The 21,036-nt window shown below is 43.1% G+C and overlaps 1 protein-coding gene and 1 pseudogene across 1 annotated transcript; one reads left to right on the top strand and one right to left on the bottom strand.

The window, feature by feature from the left end:
• The first annotated feature begins 483 nt into the window (after positions 1-483).
• LOC135547915 (creatine kinase S-type, mitochondrial-like) lies at positions 484-9,557 on the top strand. The gene is made up of 10 exons (XM_064977123.1): positions 484-508; positions 4,994-5,174; positions 6,176-6,374; positions 6,466-6,561; positions 6,651-6,872; positions 7,499-7,584; positions 8,205-8,328; positions 8,612-8,746; positions 8,864-8,989; positions 9,118-9,557. The coding sequence occupies exons 2-10, from the start codon at positions 5,026-5,028 to the stop codon at positions 9,232-9,234; spliced, it is 1,254 nt and encodes a 417-aa protein (XP_064833195.1). The 5' UTR covers positions 484-508; positions 4,994-5,025; the 3' UTR covers positions 9,235-9,557.
• A 4,233-nt stretch (positions 9,558-13,790) lies between these two features.
• On the bottom strand, positions 13,791-17,030 carry LOC135548260 (ubiquitin-conjugating enzyme E2 L3-like; annotated as a pseudogene).
• Positions 17,031-21,036: the final 4,006 nt, after the last annotated feature.

Genomic DNA, 21,036 nt, shown 5'->3' with positions numbered 1-21,036 from the left:
AATCATATTTAGATCTCTCATTCGACTTCCCATTATCTCTGTCTTTTATAGTAGCCTATCTCAACAATGGTTTCACTTTCACACGTGCCTCTAATTGATCAAATTATGTTATATGTGATATGCATTAGTATCTAACAGATGCACTGACGTGATAAAATTATATGATACAGCCTGTCAATATATGTTTCATGAATTCACAATGGAAATACAATTTTCATTGTGTGTGTGGGAGCGGGGGTTACCTCTAGTAAAGATTAAGGAAAGAACAAGGTCAAGACAGACAGCAGAGCAAGGACCGTCCAAGGTGTTGCACGAGGAATAAAAATACGATTGGTCAGCAGCACAGGTTCTTATCTCCCCATTGGCCCACAGCGTCAATTCTGAATTTTTAATTGGTTTAAAGCACAGGTCCTAATCCCACATTAGTGGGCGGAGTGTGGGATGAGAAATAGAGAAAGACTCCTGAAAGAGGATTCTATAGCAGGGAGGGACACCGGCAGTGAAACAGGTACTGTACTCTCTATGATTCCTCTCTCTATAGCTCTCCTCTATTTCTCATTCATTCTGGAAGGGGGGATATTAACAAACTAGATACTTGATACATTTTAAAATGGTAGGTGAAGCCAAGTAGTTGTTCAAATCTAAATGACTTTGGTGAGAGCCCCTCCCTCCCACCTTGATAACTACAGATGGATTTGAAGTTAATGTTTCCTTCTGCATATTTTAATAAGATTTTGCTGATGTAGTCACTATCATTGTAAGACTGACATGATATTTGATGAACAGAACAGGAGCCTTTTGGTGTTGAAATGTAGACGGGTCTACATAGTCTAGACCAGGGCTCTCCAACCCTGTTCCTGGAGAGCTATCCTGTAGGTTTTCGCTCCAACTCTGTTCCTGGAGAGCTATCCTCCTGTAGGTTTTCACTCCAACCCTGTTCCTGGAGAGCTGTCATCCTGTAGGTTTTCGCTCCAACCCTGTTCCTGGAGAACTACCCTCCTGTTGGTTTTCACTCCAACCCTGTTCCTGGAGAACTACCCTCCTGTTGGTTTTCACTCCAACCCTGTTCCTGGAGAACTACCCTCCTGTTGGTTTTCACTTCAACCCTGTTCCTGGAGAGATACCCTCCTGTAGGTTTTCACTCCAACCCCAGTTGTAACTAACTTTATTCATTTTATCAACCAGCTAATTATTAGAATCAAGTGCGCTAGATTAGAGTTGGAATGAAAACCTTAGAATGGTAGGTAGCTCTCCAGGAACAGGGTTGGAGTGAAAACCTACAACTTGATAGCTCTCCAGGAACAGGGTTGGAGTGGAAACCTACAGGATGGTAGGTAGCTCTCCAGGAACAGGGTTGGAGTGAAAACCTACAGGATGATAGCTCTCCAGGAACAGGGTTGGAGCGAAAACCTACAGCTTGATTGCTCTCCAGGAACAGGGTTGGAGCAAAAACCTACAGGATGGTAGGCAGCTCTCCAGGAACAGGGTTGGAGCGAAAACCTACAGGATGGTAGGCAGCTCTCCAGGAACAGGGTTGGAGCGAAAACCTACAGGATGGTAGGCAGCTCTCCAGGAACAGGGTTGGAGTGAAAACCTACAGGATTACAGCTCTCCAGGAACAGGGTTGGAGCGAAAAACTACAGGATGACAGCTCTCCAGGAACAGGGTTGGAGCGAAAACCTACAGGATGGTAGGCAGCTCTCCAGGAACAGGGTTGGAGCGAAAACCTACAGGATGGTAGGCAGCTCTCCAGGAACAGGGTTGGAGCAAAAACCTACAGGATGACAGCTCTCCAGGAACAGGGTTGGAGCGAAAACCTACAGGATGACAGCTCTCCAGGAACAGGGTTGGAGTGAAAACCTACAGGATGGTAGGCAGGTCTCCAGGAACAGGGTTGGAGCGAAAACCTACAGGATGGTAGGCAGCTCTCCAGGAACAGGGTTGGAGCGAAAACCTACAGGATGGTAGGCAGCTCTCCAGGAACAGGGTTGGAGCAAAAACCTCCAGGATGACAGCTCTCCAGGAACAGGGTTGGAGCGAAAACCTACAGGATGGTAGGCAGCTCTCCAGGAACAGGGTTGGAGTGAAAACCTACAGGATGGTAGGCAGCTCTCCAAGAACAGGGTTGGAGTGAAAACCTACAGGATGGTAGGCAGCTCTCCAGGAACAGGGTTGGAGTGAAAACCTTCAGGATGGTAGGCAGCTCTCCAGGAACAGGGTTGGAGCGAAAACCTACAGGATGGTAGGCAGCTCTCCAGGAACAGGGTTGGAGTGAAAACCTACAGGATGGTAGGCAGCTCTCCAGGAACAGGGTTGGAGTGAAAACCTACAGGATGACAGCTCTCCAGGAACAGGGTTGGAGTGAAAACCTCCAGGATGACAGCTCTCCAGGGACAGGGTTGGAGTGAAAACCTACAGGATGACAGCTCTCCAGGAACAGGGTTGGAGAGCCCTGGTCTAGTCTGATGTTCTAAAGGACAGCAGAGCATGTTCATAGTGATACTTAATCCTTCTATAGATTATTAACTGTCAGTAACTGCTTCATGCATCATTATGAGAGCTTTACAAAGAAGTAGTATTATGTCTGATAACTACATCCCCACATATTAAACACTCAAGCAGTGTTTTTGTTGTTTTTTGTTGTTGTTTTTTGTACAATTATTTTTTACAAAAAAAAACACAAGGAAGGGGTAACACAAAAGTATTAGAACATGAAGAACAAACAATACTGCATCAGGACACTATGAAACATGTACCAGTCTTTCCGCAACAGAGCCATCCTTATGTGTGAGGGTGCGTGTGCATGATGGTGATATAAAATATATGTCATAGTTTCCCTTTTCATGATCACAATCTTGTAAAACCCGAACCCTCCAAGATCCACCCACAGTTCCCCAATAGCTGTCCCTCAACCATTCGAGACCCCTCCCACAGTCCCCCCCCTCCCCCATCCCGGAAGAAAAAAAATACAATTAATTCAATTAAGTGTGACAGTGTTAACACTCCTCTCCGTATGGCTAGTAGGGATGAAAGTTGCTTCTCGACACTGATCTAAGGTCAGTTTTACGTTTCTCCCCCTGATGATTAGAATTGGGGGAGGATAATAAACTGATCCTAGATCTGTAGTAATCCTGGCTTTAAAGCATTACAATCCAATGTGACTGACTGATGGCTGCCTTTATAAACCACCATATAGGCCTGTCATACCAGAAAGTTGCTGTTTCTGTCATAACCTTATCACTGATTCACTGGTCTTTGCTGTCAGGGATGTAGCCCCGCTTTCTCTTTCTACATCTCTGTGTTCACCTCTTATTTTCCATCTCTCCCTCATCTCTCTCTTTCTGTCTCTCCCTCATCTCTCTCTTTCTGTCTCTCCCTCATCTCTCTCTTTCTGTCTCTCCCTCATCTCTCTCTTTCTGTCTCTCCCTCATCTCTCTCTTTCTGTCTCTCCCTCATCTCTCTCTTTCTGTCTCTCCCTCATCTCTCTCTTTCTGTCTCTCCCTTATCTCTCTCTTTCTGTCTCTCCCTCATCTCTCTCTTTCTGTCTCTCACATCTCTCTCTTTCTGTCTCTCCCTCATCTCTCTCTTTCTGTCTCTCCCTCATCTCTCTCTTTCTGTCTCTCCCTTATCTCTCTCTTTCTGTCTCTCACTTATCTCTCGATCTCTTTCTCTGTCTCTATAACTCTCTGTATCTCTTTCTCGCTGTGTGTGTGTGTGTGCGCGTCTCTCTCTCTCTTTTCTCCTTTCCCATCCCACTGTCTTTGTCTTGGCCTGTGTCCTGTCTCGAGAGACTGTGGCTGGTTCAGAATGTCAGAGCAGAACAGAACACGAGGCCTGTGGTGTTTTGATTCCAGAAAGAGCGGTCTTGGCATTAGACCCATCTGGCACTGTTTCTCTCCTCCAGATTTCTATAAATAATCATTTATTTGCAGTGCTGACAGCCTCCTCCATTCTGACTCCTCAGCCATCTAGTGTGTTCTAGTCATGCTGTATCAAGGAAAACACAGCCACAACTTTGATGTCAATAGAGTTTAAATGACCCAGAGATGTTACCTTGTGTTCAGACACAGATATGCATGTAATTTTCCTTGATATGGATCATAGAGCAGAGAGGGTGGATCATTAGCTTTGCAGCCAACTGATGATCTGATGGAATAGTACTCTTCCTGTATTCTTAATGAAGAACAATCGCATGGACTAAGTCAACTGACGACTGCAGATCATGATGGAATAGATGTGTAGAATGATAATCAAGACAGGAAGTCAATCCCAGCTTTTGTTTCCGCTCTGACAGGGATTAGTGAATAGACCTCTACTAGACCTCTACAGACCTAAATACAGTAGACCTCTCTATTTTAAGACAGCTTTCCCTCTCTCTCTGTCCTCTGCACTGTGGTGAAGGACAAGCTTTCACATTTAGATTTTAGTCACAGGACATACTGAGAGGAATAAGTTGTTCGGGCAGGGGCAAAACCAAATGTAATTTTATCTTGGTGACCTAAGATCAGTGTATACGGGCAACTTCATCCTACCTACACCTCCTTGATGGTGGCGGCCAGATTGTGCTTGCTAAGAGGCCATCCTGTGAGGCCAGTTTAGGAGACTGAGCTTAATCAGCCATCTGCTGATACTCCCGTCTCATACTGTAAGCTCGTTATCAACGACCTACATCTACTCTATAAGATATAAAACATTTAAAAATACAATACAGTACAATCAACCAACTGGAAGTGCATTGTAACTCAACTGAGGACATGGAGTAAGTTTGAGCTGCAGCATCCACAGTCTGTATTTCATAGACAAAAGGTAGTGGCCAATGGGTTAAAGGTAGGAAGTGTATTGTTCTGTAGGAGGAGATTCTTCCCACAGCTCACCTGATGAGAAGGACATACACACAAAGAAACTAATGCATAGATAAATACATATTTAATAATTTTTAAGAAGTAAAACCTTTGAAATGTGTACTTCCCTAATTTCTCTCTCTCTCCCCCAGTTGACCTGATTCTGACCTCTGAACTGCCCAAGATGGCGACCTCCTTCACAAGAATGATGTCCGGCCGTAACACGGCCGTGCTGTTGGCCAGCCTGGGAGTAGGCACCATGGCAACCGGCTACCTGATGACCGACAGCAACATCCTGTCCGCTGAGGAGAGGAGGAAGCTCTATCCACCCAGGTAGGACTACAAACAACATGGCCTCTAATGGACTGTGGACGGCCATCCTATACAGACTGTCACGGCTCTCGTTGTGGGAAGGAGGAGCGGACCAAAATGCAGTGTAGTTGTGATTCATTTTATTTAATAAGGAAACTATACACGATGAAACTAACAAACGTACGAAAACAGCCCTATCTGGTGCAAAACACAGAGACAGGAACAATCACCCACAAACACACAGTGAAACCCAGGCTACCTAAATATGGTTCCCAATCAGAGACAATGACTAACACCTGCCTCTGATTGAGAACCATATCAGGCCAGACATAGAAATAGACAAACAAGACATCCAACATAGAATGCCCACTCAGATCACACCCTGACCAACCAAAACATAGAAACATACAAATAAACTATGGTCAGGGTGTGACACAGACGGATAATTCTTTTGGAATACAGGTGTTGGGCCTAGGATAGCTGCATCTATTGAATTAGGAACAACTATAATCTGACACCCAGTGTGCAGTCCAAATGTAAGTCTAAGGTAGGGGGGCGGGGAATGAATCCTTAGTAGATACAAGTGTTGCCAGTCACCTCCTTCACGCCCTTTCTGACACACACACACACACACACACACACACACACACACACACACACACACACACACACACACACACACACACACACACACACACACACACACACACACACACACAGGGACAGGAGCCAGGGGGAGACCAGATCAGGAACTAAGGCTTGAGCCATAGATTAGACAGATCACCAGCACTCTAAAATAACTTCCTCTACTTGTCTCAATCAATCAAGCAACCAATTAATATGTACCTGTCCAAAAAAACGACATACACATTACATCTAAAACCGCAGCCCTCTTGGCAAGGGGTGTGTCCATAATCAAACCCTATTTGAAATGTCCTTCACAGTTCACATCCTATACAGACGGATAATTAATTTGGAATCTCTATGTTTTGAATGAAAACTACTTTTCCCATCATCCCCAGCGCTGACTATCCTGACCTGAGGAGGCACAATAACTGCATGGCGCACTCCCTGACCCCTGCTATCTACGGTAAGCTGAGAGACAAGGTGACCCCTAACAACTGGAGCCTGGACCAGTGCATCCAGACCGGAGTGGACAACCCTGGCCACCCGTTCATTAAGACTGTTGGCATGGTGGCTGGGGACGAGGAGAGCTATGAGGTACTGTATGTGTGCTTGAGTTTGTGTGTGTTTTTCTATATTTTGAAGGAGGTATCTCCTTTTGGTTAACTGTTCATCCTGTCCTCTGCAGGTGTTTGCTGATATATTTGACCCCGTCATCAAAGACCGACACAATGGCTACGACCCCAAAACAATGAAACACCCCACTGATCTGGATGCGTCCAAGGTAACACACACACACCTCCAGTAACCTCTACACACTACATGAGATAGTCCATTATTCTCCGATTTACTGATAAACCTCCTTCTCCTCAGATCACCAACGGTGTGTTTGATGAGAAATACGTTCTGTCGTCTCGCGTGCGTACAGGCCGTAGTATCCGTGGTCTGAGCCTGCCCCCGTGCTGCTCCCGCTCGGAGCGCCGTGAGGTAGAGCGTGTGACCGTCCAGGCCCTGGCCGGCCTGAAGGGTGATCTGGCCGGACGTTACTACAGCCTGGGAGACATGACGGAGAAGGAGCAGCAGCAGCTTATTGATGTGAGACACTCAGAGGACATCTATCTATCTGTCGATCTATCTATTTAATCTACCTATCTATCTTTCTGTCTGTGGGACTGTCTGTCATCCGTCTGTATCTCTCTCTCTCTCTCGCTCTCTCTGCATCCCCCTCTCTCTCTTCCTCTTTGTCTGTCTCTTCGCCTCTTATCCCAAAATGTACATACATGTATTATCATAATCTGACTGCATATGGGATTCCTCATATCCATGATAATGTCTACTTATATTGCCATGCTAATGGCAGGGATTGTTGTGAGGATTATGCTGAAATAGTGCAACTGGAACCTGGACTGTAGTGACAGCATTGTTTCATGACTTTTATTTGACCCGACTCATTTGAGGACATGGTTCTTAATTGCACTCATTTGTCTTCATTCCCCAGTGGTAGGCCTACCAATGATTTCAGGAAGTTTAGCACAGTGGAAAAAAGGGTCTTACCCAGGTAATCCACTCAGTCTAGACAGACTGGGGTGACTTTGCGTTTAATCCTAACGGCTAAGATTAAGATTGGAAATAGAGGTAATCTTTGGGAGAGATTACACTAGTCTTGATCTTTAACTTTCAGTCTCATTAACCTTTGTCCTCTGAACCTCACGTTGCCTCAGGAGCATTTCCTGTTCGACAAGCCTGTCTCTCCTCTGCTGACCTCTGCCTTCATGGCCCGTGACTGGCCTGATGCCAGGGGCATCTGGTAAGACCAGAGTAGTAGAGAGCCAACCCATGTCCCCAAAACTACACTACCTGTAGAGAGACTTAGTACTAAGAAACTGGTAAGGCCAGAGTAGTAGAGAGCCCAACCCTGTCCCTGTAGCTTTAAAAACCTGTAGCACTGTCTTGTATCGTAATAGCTGTAGAGATCGTACTATCGGTGATTAGGGGCATCTGATAAGACCAGTAGAGAGCAGAACTGTGTTTCCATAACATTATGGCATTGGGAAAGGTCTCTTCCTCTGACTACTCTTCATCCTCCTCCTCTCGTCCTCTTCTCCTCAAAGTGTCATTACATCAATGTCCTAGCCCTGAATTCCCATTTCCGTGACCACCTCCTTATCTATCTCTTCCCCTCCCTCTCCTCCTCCTCCTCCTTCCCTCTCCTCTCCCCTGTAGGACCACTTCCTGTTTGACAAGCCTGTCCCCCCCTTGTTGACGTGTGCATTTCATGGCCCGATGCAGGGGCCACTGGGAGGGTCTACAAGGCTCTCATCAGCAGAATCCTCTAACCAGCATGTGTGTGCTGTGATCACAGAAGTTGACAATCAATGCAACCAACAAATGTTTCTAGATTCTTAGGAGTGTGTTCTTTCTCTCCAGGCACAACAATGAGAAGACCTTCTTGATCTGGGTCAATGAGGAGGACCACACCAGGGTCATCTCCATGGAGAAGGGAGGAAACATGAAGAGAGTGTTCGAGAGGTTCTGCAGAGGACTCCAACAGGTACTTTACATTTACATGTCACATGTAATGATGCTTGTCTGTACACTCTTAAAAAAGGGTTCCAAAAGGGCTCTTCGGCTGTCCCCATAGGAGAACCCTTTTTGGTTCCAGGTAGAACCATTTTTGGTTCCAGGTAGTATTACCTGGAACCAAAAGGGGTTCTTTGAAGGGTCATCCTATGAGGATAGCTGAAGAACCATTTTATGTTGTAGATAGCACCCTTTTGTCTATAATATACATGGACATGTACAGTAGATCATTAATGTGGCACCCCATCCTCTAGGTGGAGAAGCTGATCCAGGAGAGAGGCTGGGAGTTCATGTGGAACGAGCGCCTGGGATACATCCTGACCTGTCCCTCTAACCTGGGTACTGGACTCAGGGCTGGAGTGCACATCAGACTGCCCAACCTCAGCAAGGTAACACAGACGCTCTCTCTTTCCTTTTCCTCAAAGTTTTTGCTTGGATTGTCCCTGTGCATTGACCCCTCTTTCCCTAGACAAAGCATTTATTAAAGTTCTGTACTTACCATGCAGGACCCTCGCTTTGGTAAGATCCTGGACAACATGCGTCTGCAGAAGAGAGGGACAGGCGGAGTTGACTCAGCCACAACTGGAGACACCGTTGATATATCCAACAACGACCGTCTGGGAAAATCTGAGGTAAAACTAGAACCGATATTCTATGAATGAATGAATAACTGAAGGAAACTGTAAACCATCTCTATCTGGACTAGAGATTAAACTCCCCTTGACCGCTGATAACTGTGTGTATCGGTGCGTGTGTATAGGTGGAGCTGGTCCAGTTGCTGGTTGATGGAGTCAACTATCTGATTGACTGTGAGAAGAAGCTGGAAAGGGGCCAGGACATCAAGGTCCCCTCCCCCATCACCCAGTTCAGAAAGTAAAACACCTGAGCCCAACGTCTGAGAGGGAGTGACCCGCTCTGCGGTTAGAGAGGGCCAAAGAAGAGGAGTTAGGCCTGATCCCTCCTCATCCCCAAACTGAGCAATTTGGAGTAAAGTAGAAGTAGAATGTCTTTCCACTGGTCCAGGGACAAGTGTTGGTGTATCCCCCTTGATGGTTAAGTCTGGGGTTGGGGGTATCATAATCTGATCCTAGATCTGTGGTTAGGGACAGCTTCTACCAGGAGCGAAAGTCTTACCTGTAACACTAACCTCAATAAAAATCAACCCTAATAAAACCACTGATCTCTGATCAATAAAACAACTAATTCTCTGATTCCAAGGCAATGTTACAGCTTGTGTTTTCTCCTACTAATTATTCTACCCTAACTAAAAGTGTAGAAGATCCATCATTCACTGTGAAGTTGACTATATATACAGTGGGGCAAAAAGGTATTTAGTCAACCACAAATTGTGCAAGTTCTCCCACTTAAAAAGATGAGAGAGGCCTGTAATTTTCATCATATGTACACTTCAACTATGACAGACAAAATGAGAAAAAGAATTCAGAAAATCACATTGTAGGATTTTTAATGAATTTATTTGCAAATTATGGTGGAAAATAAGTATTTGGTCACCTACAAACAAGCAAGATTTCTGGCTCTCACAGACCATTATAAATCCTTCTTTAATAGGCTCCTCTGTCCTCCACTCATTACCTGTATTAATGGTACCTGTTTGAACTTGTTATCAGTATAAAAGACACCTGTTCACAACCTCAAACAGTCACACTCCAAACTCCACTATGGCCAAGACCAAAGAGCTGTCAATGGAAGACATACAAGATCACTGATAATCTCCCTCGATCTGGGGCTCCACGCAAGATCTCACCACGTGGGGTCAAAATGATCACAAGAACAGTGAGCAAAAATCTCAGAACCACACGGGGGGACCTAGTGAATGACCTGCAGAGAGCTGGGACCAAAGTAACAAAGCCTACCATCAGTAACACACTACGCCGCCAGGGACTCAAATCCTGCAGTGCCAGACGTGTCCCCCTGCTTAAGCCAGTACATGTCCAGGCCCGTCTGAAGTTTGCAAGAGAGCATTTGGATGATCCAGAAGAAGATTGGGAGAATGTCATATGGTCAGATGAAACCAAAATATAACTTTTTGGTAAAAACTCAACTTGTCGTGTTTGGAGGACAAAGAATGCTGAGTTGCATCCAAAGAACACCATACCTACTGTGAAGCATGGGGGTGGAAACATCATGCTTTGGGGCTGTTTTTATGCAAAAGGACCAGGACGACTGATCCGTGTAAAGGAAAGAATGAATGGGGCCATGTATCGTGAGATTTTGAGTGAAAACCTCCTCCCATCAGCAAGGGCATTGAAGACGAAACGTGGCTGGGTCTTTCAGCATGACAATGATCCCGAACACACCGCCCGGGCAACAAAGGAGTGGCTTTGTGAGAAGCATTTCAAGGTCCTGGAGTGGCCTAGCCAGTCTCCAGATCTCAACCCCATAGAAAATCTTTGGAGGGAGTTGAAAGTCCGTGTTGCCCAGCAACAGCCCCAAAACATCACTGCTCTAGAGGAGATCTGCATGGAGGAATGGGCAAAAATACCAGCAACAGTGTGTGAAAACCTTGTGAAGACTTATAGAAAACGTTTGACCTCTGTCATTGCCAACAAAGGGTATATAACAAAGTACTGAGATAAACTTTTGTTATTGACCAAATACTTATTTTCCACCATAATTTGCAAATAAATTCCTTAAAAATCCTACAATGTGATTTTCTGGATTTGTTGGCTGGCAGTGTACAGTTCCAATCGCTCCAGTGAGTCTCTTCTCTCAGCAGGCCTCTGTCTCCCACCAGCTGATCTGCCATAATGGGTTTACTGCAGTAACAGAGTTTAACCCTGAGTTAAGCACTTTTAGAGGTCAGACAGAGGAACAGAGTTCCAATTCCACCAATGGAACTACCAGTAGAATTGGCACAGGTGTCTCTAATCTAACCTTTATTCATACAGGTTAGTCTCAATTAGATCAAATCCAAATCGCAGTTGAGAGCTCCAGACTAGAATGGGAGCAGCCTCAGTGCCAAAACGTCTGTCTGTCTTAAAAGGGTAAATTCTGTCCGTCTGTCCGTCTGTCTGTCTCTAGGAGAGTAATTGGGCTACTTGGAGCAGCTTAGTGGCGTGGAGATAATCAGCTAATCGCTGCCTGCTATATTTACACTGAGAGGGTCAGAGGACCACAGAAACAGAGGGCATATAGGACATTTTTTTGCATGTCGGAAAGACCAGGTGGCAGATCTGCTCTAGATGTTCTGCTTCTATGCTTTGGACATTGCGTGACTGAGAGGGCAAGTGCCAGTGGGTTTGTGTGTGTAGGTGTAAGAGGGTCTGTGACCACTAACATGGTCAGAGAGGAAACTGAATCTGGTCGGTGTATTTTTAGCAGTGTTCTGTGTGCTGACCACTAGTCTTCTGTCTAATGCCAAGGAGGAGACATTAGAAATTTGAGAGATGAGGGTTGTAGATTTGTCCGTGGGGTTTGGTATAATGCACAAACAACCAGAATATAGCTTTTTGTAGTTTACTGAAAGTTTCCATACATATTCTTCATCTGTATCCCACAATGATCTGTCCTATAGTAGAATCTAGACTACCCACTGAAATAAAAGCAAAAATAAATCCCATTTAATAATATCACAACTGCCATTGAGCTCTATTAAAATGTTAATTTTCCTTTGGACAATTCACATAATGGTCAAGCTATGTAATACTACACCAGCATAATAGTGTAGTGCTGTCTGTAAATGAATTTTTCCACAACCTTACGATCCTCGGTTGCTCATCATCAGTAGCAGGGGTCACCACACTGACTTCGCTGCTCCAACTCCTACGGGCCCTTCACTTCGGTGCTTTTCCATTGAGACTTACTCCCACACTAGTGGCTCGCCAGCGTTTTATGTTAATGTAAGCTGTAGTGTTGTGTTTCCATCAGGAGGGACACTAAAGACGTGTGATGCACAGAACCTCTGCAACGACCTCAGCATCACTCAAGACTGTTGCTTTGTGAGAAGGTGTTAAAAGTTAACAGTTATAGACATTATTATAAATGCCACTTGAAAAATACCCAGGCCCTTGCGTTGTCTCCAAATTAGAGCAGGTCCCCCGGAGCCAAAGGCCCAGTGAGACACGGGTGCTGGCCCCCGTAGATGGAAACATAAAAGTCTGAGCCTTTTGGGTAAAAGACTGGGGTAAACCATCAATGGAAATGTTCCAATGGAGGTGTAGACTAGAGGACCATGGGAAACTGAGTCCACATTCACTTCAAAGACAAATACAACACTAGTTTCTACTACACGTGAGGGTATCGATCTGAACAAAGCAGTGCGCAGAATCACTAATCTGCACAGAACATGATTACAAACCATTTGACTTCAAATTGAAGAATCTCAAATAAGATATATTTGACTAAAACAATCATTTCAAACCTTGCTTAAATTTGTATACGAACACGTCTCTATATTATGCGTGGGAATAGGGAACACATCTCAAATTAAAATCACTTGGAGCTGATCTCCTGGTGTCATTTATGCCCTCTATAAAAAATGTAAATAAACCATTTATTTTTTATAATTTTATGCTCAGAAAACCTTGGGGGCCAAATAAGGCAACCTGGCCTGTGGGTCTCTTGTTGAGGAACCCCGGCAGAGATAGACCCATTGGGCAGCACACAATTGAACCAGCATAGTCCAGGTTTTGGTTTGGCCGGGGTAGGCCGTCAGTGTAAATAAGAATTTGTTAAATTAAAAACAATTGAAGACATAGAGACCTTGGATAAGGAGCTCCATTTCTCTTGTAAAGTATCGTCCTCTAGTGGTGAAAAAGTGTTACTGACATATACTGGTCTCTTCAGTACCTTGCATGCATCTCATTGGCAGTCAACCAATTCATCACATCATTGGTCCTAACCCTTCAGTGTTTACAGATCCCTGTGGACAGGATGGGAAACTGCCTCCTGCCTCTAGGTGGTTACTGGCTAACTTTCATTTACAATTAGATATATTACTAAAATAATCAAATGTTCTGGTCCAAGCCATTATTATTCCCCAATGGCAGCTGTTCTTCTCCTAGTACTGGTCAGGTGGAATGACTAAACACATTTGTAAATGACTAAACTTCTGCAATTTAATCATCTGATTCACAAATCACTTTGTATGACATATTTGTGTACAAGATTAGTGAATTTGTGCAGTGCCTTTCTAGGGCTGATCACTTCAATACCCAGAAAACATTTTGCCATTCCCCCAGTCACAGAGGAAGAATGATAAGCAGTTTCCATGGGAACAAGATGTGATAGTTCGATTCCCTTCTTGGAAAAGGCAAGTGGGCGAAGGTGTAAAGAGGGGTACTTCCTGTCACATGGTCAGACCTTTACAGGAAGTGTCATATATCTGCTTTACAAAACATTTCATGATAATTTCTCAATTAAGGTTCACACACATTTTTTTCTTCTCCTTTTTATAACATCTGAAACATCGTATTGGTGACAAACTGAAGTTTTATGGTGAACTTAAAAGCTAGTTCCACAGAGCAAAGTGCAACTTGAGCAAAACAATAAAAAGAAATATAAAATAAACATTTTGTCACACACCTCCTGAACCTGGATGCTTTAAATGTTTATCATTTAGTTGCTTTTGGGGTTGTTTTTTTATGTTACATATTTTAGTGAGGGGAAGGAGTGAGAGGAAAAGGGTTAGCAAACAGACCACAAGTTGAGCATTTAGCAAATAGCTTTCAAAACAGTCAACAATCTTTATACAGGTCCAGCAATCAATACACTTCTGTGAACAAATCATGAGCAGAACAACATTTTATCCACATATTCGTTTCCTCTCCCTGTTACAGGTTGCTCTCTCTGGCCCAAATCCGGCACTTTTATAATTTAATTTAAGAAATCAGTAGAAAGTTAGTAACAGCCACAAGCTAACACCCAGAGGTGCCCGACGAGCCTGATTCACGACAAAGTCCTGTTGCCAGGGCAAAGTGGAGCCGAGATATACCGCCCCAGGAGGAGGAGGAGGGGGGCTAGAAGGATATGTACGTGTGTGAGGGCCATTTTCAGGAGATGGGGTAAGAACAAAGGGGGTATAGGTGGTCTTGGAAGGGGGGAGAGAGAGGAGTTGAGAGAGGGTCCCGAGGGGAGGGAAGAAAGGGAAGAGGGAGTCACACGTTTGCGTTCTCAGTCCATAGGTCGTTTTTCTCCATGTTTCTTTGTAAACTCTTCTGCGTTCTTAAAGAATTTTTACGGTCCTTAGAGTATTCCTCTGCTAGGTCTGCCCTGAGAGGATGCTCTGGCTGGGGGTCGTTGACCAGCGCGATCAGGGACTGGATCACTGCAAAGAGACAAGCAGGACAAAAGAGACCATAAGAATGGTGTAACAATGGATGACGACATATGAAACAAGTCAGAAAGACACATTGAAATCCATAACCAGGCAGAGGATACAGGATGGAAACCTCTCCAGCCAAATAGATATGAGCCTCTGAGGGAGAGGAGACTAGAGGGTTAGGGTTCAGACAGCATTTCAATGACAAATTATGAAAAATTGCAAATAATAACTACAGAAGAAAACCAGTGTCCATTGCCTCTGTCTCGCTCTCCGTGTGTGTGTGTGTGTGTGTGTGTGTGTGCGCGCTTCTTTCCACCGTACCTTGGTCAGTTTTAGTGGCTGGTTTCCAATTCTCTGCGCTGATCACAGGCAGACACACCTGTCCCTTCTCGTCGATGTTGGGGTGGTAGATCTTCGTCTTGAACGTGATCTTGGGGGGCTTGAAGGGGTACTCCGCAGGGAAGATTATCTCGATCCTGAACGCACCTTTATCGTATGGAGGGTTGTCCTTTTAGAGGGGAGAAAGAGAGAGAATGATGTTTGGTTAAAAGGTAAACTGAGTCCTGCTGAACATGTCACAGCAACAAATACATTTTAATATCGCTGTGAGTGCCTCGGTCCTCCTTGTTATTCTGCTCATGTTTTCTGTCTGGAGAAAGTAGTACGTAGTGCCGCTAGGCTACTTACTGGAACAATGAGGCCTTGCCAAGTCAAAATATTTGTTTCATCCACTTGAATGTTACGGAAATTTTTCATTCCAGACTTGCGGATTTCATCAAGTTCCTGAAAAAGAGAGAGAAAACATAATGAACAAGTTCTCCTGTACTGCTAATTAATGACAGTTAATCACAAACCATAAACATCACCACTACGGGAAGCAGAAAGGTGTATATCAAACTAGAGATAAAGGACTGATAAAACATGTCTGTTGGCTGAGTCTTAGTAACCATTAAACAAGCTGTGTCCGATAGGCCAAAACAGCCCAATGACTGAATCACACAGGTAAACACAGACCGAATGACTACAACGAGTACTAGGGATGAGCCTATATCGGGCACCTTAACTGTCTCTCTCTCTCTCTCATCCTGGTAGCCAAGCAGCTACATCCCTTCCCTCAGACAGCCACCCAGGAAGTGTTCCGGTGCATTCTCACACTGATCTCACTACAGAACACTGCTCTCTGCCAAACCAGAGGAATGACTCATAAATCCCAGGGCCGGTAATCTTTCACTACAGATCATAAGATTGGAGGTAGTGTTACAGTGTGTTATTGTGACAAGGACATTACAGTTAACACACCCATAACAATAAAACATGGGCATACAGCTTCCTGGTTTAATTTCTCTCCATATAAATCTGAGCTTGAATGTAGACTTATTCTATGTCCTACGGTTGTTTGGAGAAAATACATGGTTTACAAGTCTATGTAAAAACGTTCTAAGAAATAACCACTGGTGGCACAAATAAACAAAAAGCTAGTTAGGTTAATCGATTACGTTTGTTAACGCCCAGTGTTGAGAACAGGAGGATTGTTTACACAGTGTTGGTCAGCTGTGACTGTTGGCTAGAAAGCTAGCTGGCTAATTTATTGAGGTCGAATGAATGAAATTCAACTAGCTTAGCTAACGTATTTGGCAGAGAATACATTTCTACAATTTCGCTTTCGATTCAAAACAAATTAAAAACTAAGAAACCAAATCTGAGGAAATGCATGTAATTGGCTAGCTGGTTAGCTTCCTCGGTTACACATTGAAAAAATAAGCGGAATTAACCTGAGTTGCTAACTAGCTGGTTTTCTCATAGAACCACACTGTTAGCTAACTAGGTATCTGCTGTGCATTGCACAATTAACTCCATTGCTAAGGTTCGCAAGTTAGCCAGCTAGTAACGTTAGCTAGCTAGCCAAGTTTTTATGAGACAATGTTCAATCATGTTGAACCTGCGTCACGCAATATATGACACAATAATGAATTCAATCTAAATACATTTGATGACACATTGGTACTTAATTTACATTAACAATACACGGATCTTGCATATTAATATACCGGTGCTAACATCAAAACATCACCAAAAAACTGCTAGCTGGTTAGCTTAGCATGCTAACGTTTAGCTAGCTTCATTTTCCGCTTACTGAGATTCATGAGGTTTCTACCAGTGTGGGGCTAAATTAAACCAATTTAACGACACTTTTAATTTTATCGGAGATTTAGCAATCTGAATGTTTTATTCTCTTTAATCTAATATTTGAAAATCCTAATTTGATTGATCAGGAAATGTACCTTGTGCAGCCTCCTGCTCGCCGCCATCGTGGAATTACTGTCTGTACCCAGAATACACAGCGATATCCAAATCGTCCACTCACTCTCACCTCTGTACACTGTGTGTACTGTGTACGCACTGTAATTTGAGTTATTATCTTGAAGTTATTTTGTCAAATGAGAGCATTTGTCAATGTATTTAGCCTAGAAGCCTACACATTATGGGCCACTATTTGTCACCTGATTTAAATAGTGAAAGTGTAATCACATCTGAGCTGAGACAATCACATCTGAAAACATACCTATAGCCGGTTGCTGTTGAAATAATAAGATCATGCAGTGGTGTAAACCGTGCCCCCCTCAACCGTTGGTCGGTTGAGCTAACATAGGCTAATGTGATTAGCATGAGGTTGTGTGTGGTCCTGTGTGGCTCAGTCGGTAGAGCATGGCGCTTGCAACGCCAAGCGTCGTGGGTTCGATTCCCGCTAGGGCCACCCATATGTAAAAGTAGTGGCCCCAGCCGACTTGTAAGTCGCTTTGGACAAAAGCGTCTGCTAAATGGGATATATTATTATTATATATTGTAGGTAAGATAACATTTCCCTGGACATAGACATATCTGACATGGGCAGAAAGCTTAAATTCTTGTTCATCTAACTGCACTGCCCAATTTACGGTAACTATTACAATGAAATAATACCACGCTATTGTTTGGGGAGAGTGCACAATTATGAAAACGTATTAATAAACCAATTAGGCACATTTGGGCAGTCTTGATACAACGTTTTGAAGAAATATGCAATGGTTCATTCTAAAACTTTGCACATACACTGCTGCCATCTATTGGCCTACATCTAAATTGCACATGGGCTGGAATAATACATTATGCCCTTTCTCTGGTACAAAAATAATAATAATAATAACGCATGTTTTTTTCATTGTATTATCTTTTACCAGATCTAATGTGTTATATTCTCCTAAATTAATTTCACATTTACACAAACTGTTTCCTTTCAAATGGCATCAATAATATGCATATCCTTGATTCAGATCCTGAGCTACATGTAGTTAGATTAGTTAGATTTGGACATGTCATTTTAGGTGAAAATTGAAAAAAGGGTGAGATCCTTAAGAGGTGTTAACTAAAAATACTTTAAAGTTCTACTTAAGTTGTTTTTGGGATATATCTGTACTTTACTCTTTACATTTTTTGACAACTAACTTTTACTCCCCTACATTCCTAATGAAAATAATGTTGTTTTTACTCCATACATTTTCCCTGACACTCAAAAGTAGGCCTACTCATACATTTTGAAGGCTTAGCAGGACAGGTAAATGGTCCAATTCACACACTTATCAAGAGAACTTCTCTGGTCATCCCTACTGCTTCTGATCTGGTGGACTCACTAAACACAAATGCTTCATTGGTACATTATGTCTGATTGTTGGAGTGTGCCCCTGACTATCCATAAATAAATAAAAATAAGAAAATCAGACCTTCTGGCTTGCTTAATATAAGGAATGTGAAATGATTTATGCTTCTACTTTTGACAAGGGAGTATATTTTAGCAATCACATTTAATTTTACTTGAGTCATTTTCTATTAAGGTATCTTTACCTTTACTGAAGTATGACAATTGGGTACTTTGTCCAGCACTGAGAACATAGTACAAAATATTTAACAATGGTTTGTATAGTGCCATGCCCCCTTGTGAGCCTAATCTGAATGGCTCATTTTCCAAATCAATAAAGCATTCTGAAGCGTACAAGAATGCCAGTGTTCTGGATTTTATTTTTCCCCAATAGGTTTTATACACCAGGAACAATATAAGGTGTGCAAACAAACCTCCCTTTGTCATCAAAACGTGTAAACCAACTACATCACAAACGAACAACAACTTACATACCCACATAAACAATGCAGGTCATGGCAGAGGAGATGTAGTCCTTGTTTATGTGGGTCTGTAAGTTGTTGTTCGTATGTGATGTAGTTGGTCTGTAAGTTGTTGTTCATAGGTGTATGTTTTGTATTTGGTGTGGGGAAAAAAATAGATCCCTCACTGAATCAAAATTTTGCCTTAAAATCTATGGAATAGCCTACTACCATGATGGAACATATGCTATACCATAGGTACCATACTTCAGTGGTGGAAAAAGTACTCAATTGTCAGAAAATGACCAAAATGTATGGGAGTAGGAAGTACATCTTTTCTTCAGGAATGTAGTGGAGTAAAAGTAAAAGTTGTCAATTAAGTAATTTACACAAGTGCCATACTTCCAAAAACTTGCATGGACGATACCAGAGAGAAAGAGGTGAAGCGAGAGGCCCAACTCGGACAAAAATCTACCTCCTCCAGAAGGTGGCGTTGTTTAGTTTCCTTCGCTTGCCTAAGTAAGGAGTTTTTGTATGGAGTTCAATGATTGTGTCGAATTTTATCAACAAAAAAATAGAATGGCTTATTTGCTACGTGAGGATTATTTAATCGAATATAAGTTTTGTAATGTTTAGGTTGTTATGAGTGATATAAGTAGGACACGTAACATCCCGGACACTTTTTGAAAACACTTTATATTGGAGTTGTCTGGAGATGGCTATGCAAATTAATGACATGAGGCTAGTAGCATAGCATCTCTCTACAATTAATACAGGCGGTTGACATCAACAACCCTCACTGAATATTAAAAACTTTATTACAATAATTAGATGTATCCACCAATCCAAAGAGATGTATTTGCGGGCACTTGTCAACCGCCATGCCGCTTTGTGGACAACGACTCCTGTTGTTAGGGCGGAGAGACAAGTATCTTGTCAGTATATATATCATTTTTGACAATACTGATATGGGTGTTATTATAGTGTATGCTATGTCCTCTAGGGGGCATAATGGTAAACATAATCCCTTGCAGAGAAAACACAAACACACACACAATAAATTAAAGATTAATTGGCACCATCTCCTCTCCTCCTCTTTTTACCTTGTCTTCTTGTGACCCACTGTTCATAGGGATAGCTGGAGAGCAGTGGCGGCTGCTGAGGGGAGGATGGTGCATAATGATGGCTGGAATGGAGTGCCCACGCTGGAATGGAGTAAATTGAATTTTTATTTAACTAGGCAAGCCAGTTAAGAACAAATTCTTATTTACAATGACGGCCTACCCCAGCCAAACCCTAACCCAGACGACGCTGGGCCAATTATGTGCCGCCCTTTGGGACTCCCAATCACGGTCGGTTGTGATACAGCTTGGAATCAAACCAGGGTCTGTAGTAACACCTCTAGCTCTGAGATGCAGTGCCTGAGACCGCTGCACCACTAAGGGAAATTATGTTTGATACCATTCCATTTACTCCATTCCAGCCAATATTTTGAGCCATCCTCCCCTCAGCAACCTCCACTGCAGAGGAGAGAGGCATCCAGGTCTTACAGATCAGAACATGAGAGAGAGGATACAAGCAGAGGAAGCTACTGTACTTGAAATTCACTATTGAGAGGCACCCCTAGTCAAGCTCAATCTATGTTCAATCTTTTATCTTACTGCTCCTTGTCACATGTTTACACATTGACAGTTTAACTTAAACACAGAATGTATTTATTATTTAATTACCAATGGTTTTTCAAACAACTTTTCCATGGTTTATTAACCATGTCAAATGGGTGTATTTCTTGTGTTTCTTTTAATCATTTATTTTTGAGAGATTCATATTTGATAGAGGTGTACTAACTATTTCTGTCAGTTATTTTTATCTCACACTATAAGATGTAATACACATTATTGGCATACAATCAATGAGACAAGGGTGAAAGAATGCTGTGCCTTCATGTCAGCAAGGTTTAAGACTTGAAATAATTTACTCCTTTTTTGACAGAGACATGTAACCTATAATCAGCCTGCACCACACCCTCTTATCACTTCTTGTGAGTTTTTCACATCAAGTCTGTTTCAAGCACCTGGCTCAAGGATATTTGAGTTTGTAGAATGCCACGGGACAGGGGCCCATACATACCGTGTGTCGGAGGCGTTTGTAATCTATGTGGATTCTGGTCAATTGATCCGGTTTGTATCCTGGTTGTTCAGGGCACTTCTGCTCATCGGCGGATGGTCTGGCATTTCTGAGGCAGAGGCAAGCCCTTTTCTC

The sequence above is a fragment of the Oncorhynchus masou genome, chromosome 11 (assembly GCF_036934945.1).
Source record: "Oncorhynchus masou masou isolate Uvic2021 chromosome 11, UVic_Omas_1.1, whole genome shotgun sequence".
Taxonomy (NCBI): domain Eukaryota; kingdom Metazoa; phylum Chordata; class Actinopteri; order Salmoniformes; family Salmonidae; genus Oncorhynchus; species Oncorhynchus masou.
Note: the sequence above shows the minus strand (reverse complement) of the source record. Positions and strands in the feature narration are given on the sequence as shown.

What these genes read in the sequence shown, in the direction of transcription:
- LOC135547915 (XM_064977123.1), top strand. Translation starts at nt 5,026, where the DNA reads ATGGCGACCTCCTTCACAAGAATGATGTCCGGCCGTAACACGGCCGTG. An exon ending in CCTGATGCCAGGGGCATCTG is followed by an intron (nt 7,585 to 8,204) that starts GTAAGACCAGAG and finishes CTTTCTCTCCAG; the next exon opens with GCACAACAATGAGAAGACCT. An exon ending in ACCGTCTGGGAAAATCTGAG is followed by an intron (nt 8,990 to 9,117) that starts GTAAAACTAGAA and finishes GCGTGTGTATAG; the next exon opens with GTGGAGCTGGTCCAGTTGCT.